Genomic DNA, 2,906 nt, shown 5'->3' with positions numbered 1-2,906 from the left:
AACTTTTATATAGAAATTTTGGAATATAATAGTAGTGAAAAATATATTTTCTAAGATACCTAGAATATAATTTTCTTTTATGATGAACCCAATAAAATTAAATTTGATCCTAAAATTTGGAAACAAATATTTCCTAAACTTAATTTTTTCTCTTAATCTCAATCACGCGAATTGAATCTCAAAAGACCGTGCTTGAACTCTGAAATAGAAATCGAAACAGGGAAGGAGGAGAAGGAAATTATAGCATATGATTTTAAATCAGGCATTTTGAGCCAAAATATATGGTAGTTTTGTGACTGTAATTGCAGTCATATTCATCTACAATTTCTCAGTATTTATTCAATCACAATCATAAGTTATCAACACCATGATCATGCGGTGGATGATGATGGGATGGAGGAAGGTAAGTATCTACAAACTCTAGCTTCCTTGTAGACAAGGCCAGGGCTGCAGAGATACCCCTTTTGGGGGCTACAATGTTTATCTTCACTACAAATGCATTGTCCCTCCAAAGCACACCCATCAAATTTTTCCAATTCCTTGCCATAAAGTATGTCATCCGACCATTTACTAGAGAACACATTTTGAGGGTCCATTTTTTGTTTTGCTGCAACAAACATGTTAAACCTGGGATACTTTTGTTGCACTCCCAAGAATGCTATGTTCCTGTTCTTGGCCCAATGTGGCTTAGCCCCATGCTTGAAGAACGCTAATTGCTCCACTTCCTCCCACACATCTTGGTTGAGTCTAGGATCTGATGGGTCGTTGGCACGATAGTAGTTGAAATCAACGACCACAGAGTCTTCGGGTTGTCCTAGGTATGCACTTGAGGCTTTGATGAAACGAATGAGCAAGCCGTTATAGTTGTCCACACCACAGAAATTTTGTGGGTTGAGATCGCGAAGTTTTCTCACGTCACGGACGAAGTCTCCAAATTTGGATGCAGGGAAGATTGCGGTGCTCTCGTAGAAGAAAAAACCTTTGATTCTTGGATCCCAAGCACAGGAGGTGTCGATTCTTGTTGAGTATAAGCATGAACCTGAAGTTTGCATTTTGCCCTGGAAACCCACTACTGGGTACCCACTGAAAATCATCCCATTGTTCTTCAACCCGTTTCCTGCTAGTTTCTTGAATCCCAAAGTAGTAGCTGCCGTTAAGCATTTCCCATTTGGGTTTTTTGTACTTTCTAATAGTTTTTCTGCATGTCAACGTTCATAGGCTTAAGAAACTTGGGTTTAGAAAACAAATAATTTAATAAATTGAATACCTGCTGCTCTAACTGATTCTGAGATCAAGATAGGATTGGGTTGAAATCCAATGAAGTCATTAAGTCCATCACCCGATGCATTTATAGGAACCCTGGAATCATATCTGTACACTGCTGTGTGTCTCGACGGATACCAAGTTATATCCGCAAATTCATACTGTTTTGCATGCTCTGTGTACACATCTTCGATGCCATCATCTCCTGTGAAATTGTATGTTATGCTTCTTTTGAACCTATGCTCAAGTGATAACTTTACCTGCATTTCAATATTAATTCTTGCTAGAGGGTGAGTGTGTATACATGGAAATTGTTTGATTTCGATCAAGTGTAACAAATTCAACAGTGATACATATCACACCATATATACTGACACAGCAACTAAAAATAAAAATTAATAAGCACCATAATATATATTATATATACTAACCTTGGATATAGCACCTAGAACTCCGAGTGACACTTTGGCAGCGTTAAGCAACGGATCCTGTGCGTCCAACCTCAAAACTTTGGCATAGCCTTCAGACTTAGAAGCAGGAACAACAAGAGTAATTCCAATAACATAATCATGAACCGCACCACCGCGTCCCCACCAAGAGCTACCGTGCGCCCCAGTGCTGATAAGGCCTGCAACAGTGACACCCTCCCAATAAGGCGCTGCCACCAAGCTGAAGCCCTTGGCTTCAACAGCGTCAATCAATTGGCGAAGCCCAACGCCCGCATCAACCGTCACAACCAAATTAACGGCGTCGATTTGGATGGTGGAGTTGTACTTGTCTGTGCTGATGAACACTGTGGCGTTCTGTGGGCATGCGAGCTTGGGGATTGTGTGGGAGAATCCGGTGACAACCTTGGCCTTGAGGTTGTTACGGACAGCGTAGGAAACTGCCGAACGAAGTTGGTCTTCGGTTGTGGGGTAGGTCACGTTGAGGGCGGAACAGTCCTTGCGGTCGCCCCACGCGCCGTAGCTGTTGCTGAGGGTGCATCCTGAAGCGGTGCATTGTAATGGGGACCGTGGGATCATGCCATGGACGGTTCTGATTGACCAAACGAAGTGAAGCGTGTGAATGACTGTTACGAAACCGTAGAGCCAATAGCCACTAGCCATGTGGATTTGCTGCTGCTGTTGGGTGCTGTTGTTGTTATATAGTATTAGTATTGCGGCACTGATAGGTTATGATGAAACTTATAAGGGAAAGAAATTGTTTCTTGTATTGCAAATCAAGATCAATCCTTCAATCTTCTCTTTTTTCATTTTTAATGCGAATGATTTTGTGGCGATGTACGGGTCACGATTCTCAATGATGAGTATTAAGTATACCTAAAAGAAATATTTAGCCGAAATTATATTAGAGCATGTTCTTATACACTTCTTATATAAGCTTTGAAAATTTTTTAATTTTTTTTTACTAGAAAAGACTCTTTAATAATTTTTATTAAAGAAACTCTAAAAAAAATATTTTTGATTTATATCTAAATAGCCTCTTAGTTACTTGTAAAGATATTTAGTTATAATTTTTATTTTATAATTTTATTCTTTCAATTTTATAAAATTCATAATTTACATTTCTTATCAAATGTTCTAATTGTTGTTATGTGTATGTATATGCCTTTAGCTTCATGTTTTAATCTATAATCGCAT

General features: G+C 39.1%; 1 protein-coding gene across 1 annotated transcript; it reads right to left on the bottom strand.

The window, feature by feature from the left end:
• Positions 1–225: 225 nt before the first annotated feature.
• Positions 226–2,518, bottom strand: LOC109802335 (L-gulonolactone oxidase 3). The gene is made up of 3 exons (XM_020363656.3): positions 1,695–2,518; positions 1,268–1,523; positions 226–1,198 (listed from the first exon to the last, which is right to left on the bottom strand). Exons 1-3 carry the CDS (start codon positions 2,370–2,372, stop codon positions 372–374), a joined length of 1,761 nt encoding a protein of 586 aa, XP_020219245.1. The 5' UTR covers positions 2,373–2,518; the 3' UTR covers positions 226–371.
• Positions 2,519–2,906: the final 388 nt, after the last annotated feature.

Source organism: Cajanus cajan, chromosome 9 (genome assembly GCF_000230855.2).
Source record: "Cajanus cajan strain Asha chromosome 9, NIPB_CcT2T_4, whole genome shotgun sequence".
Classification (NCBI taxonomy): Eukaryota; Viridiplantae; Streptophyta; class Magnoliopsida; order Fabales; family Fabaceae; genus Cajanus; species Cajanus cajan.
Note: the sequence above shows the minus strand (reverse complement) of the source record. Positions and strands in the feature narration are given on the sequence as shown.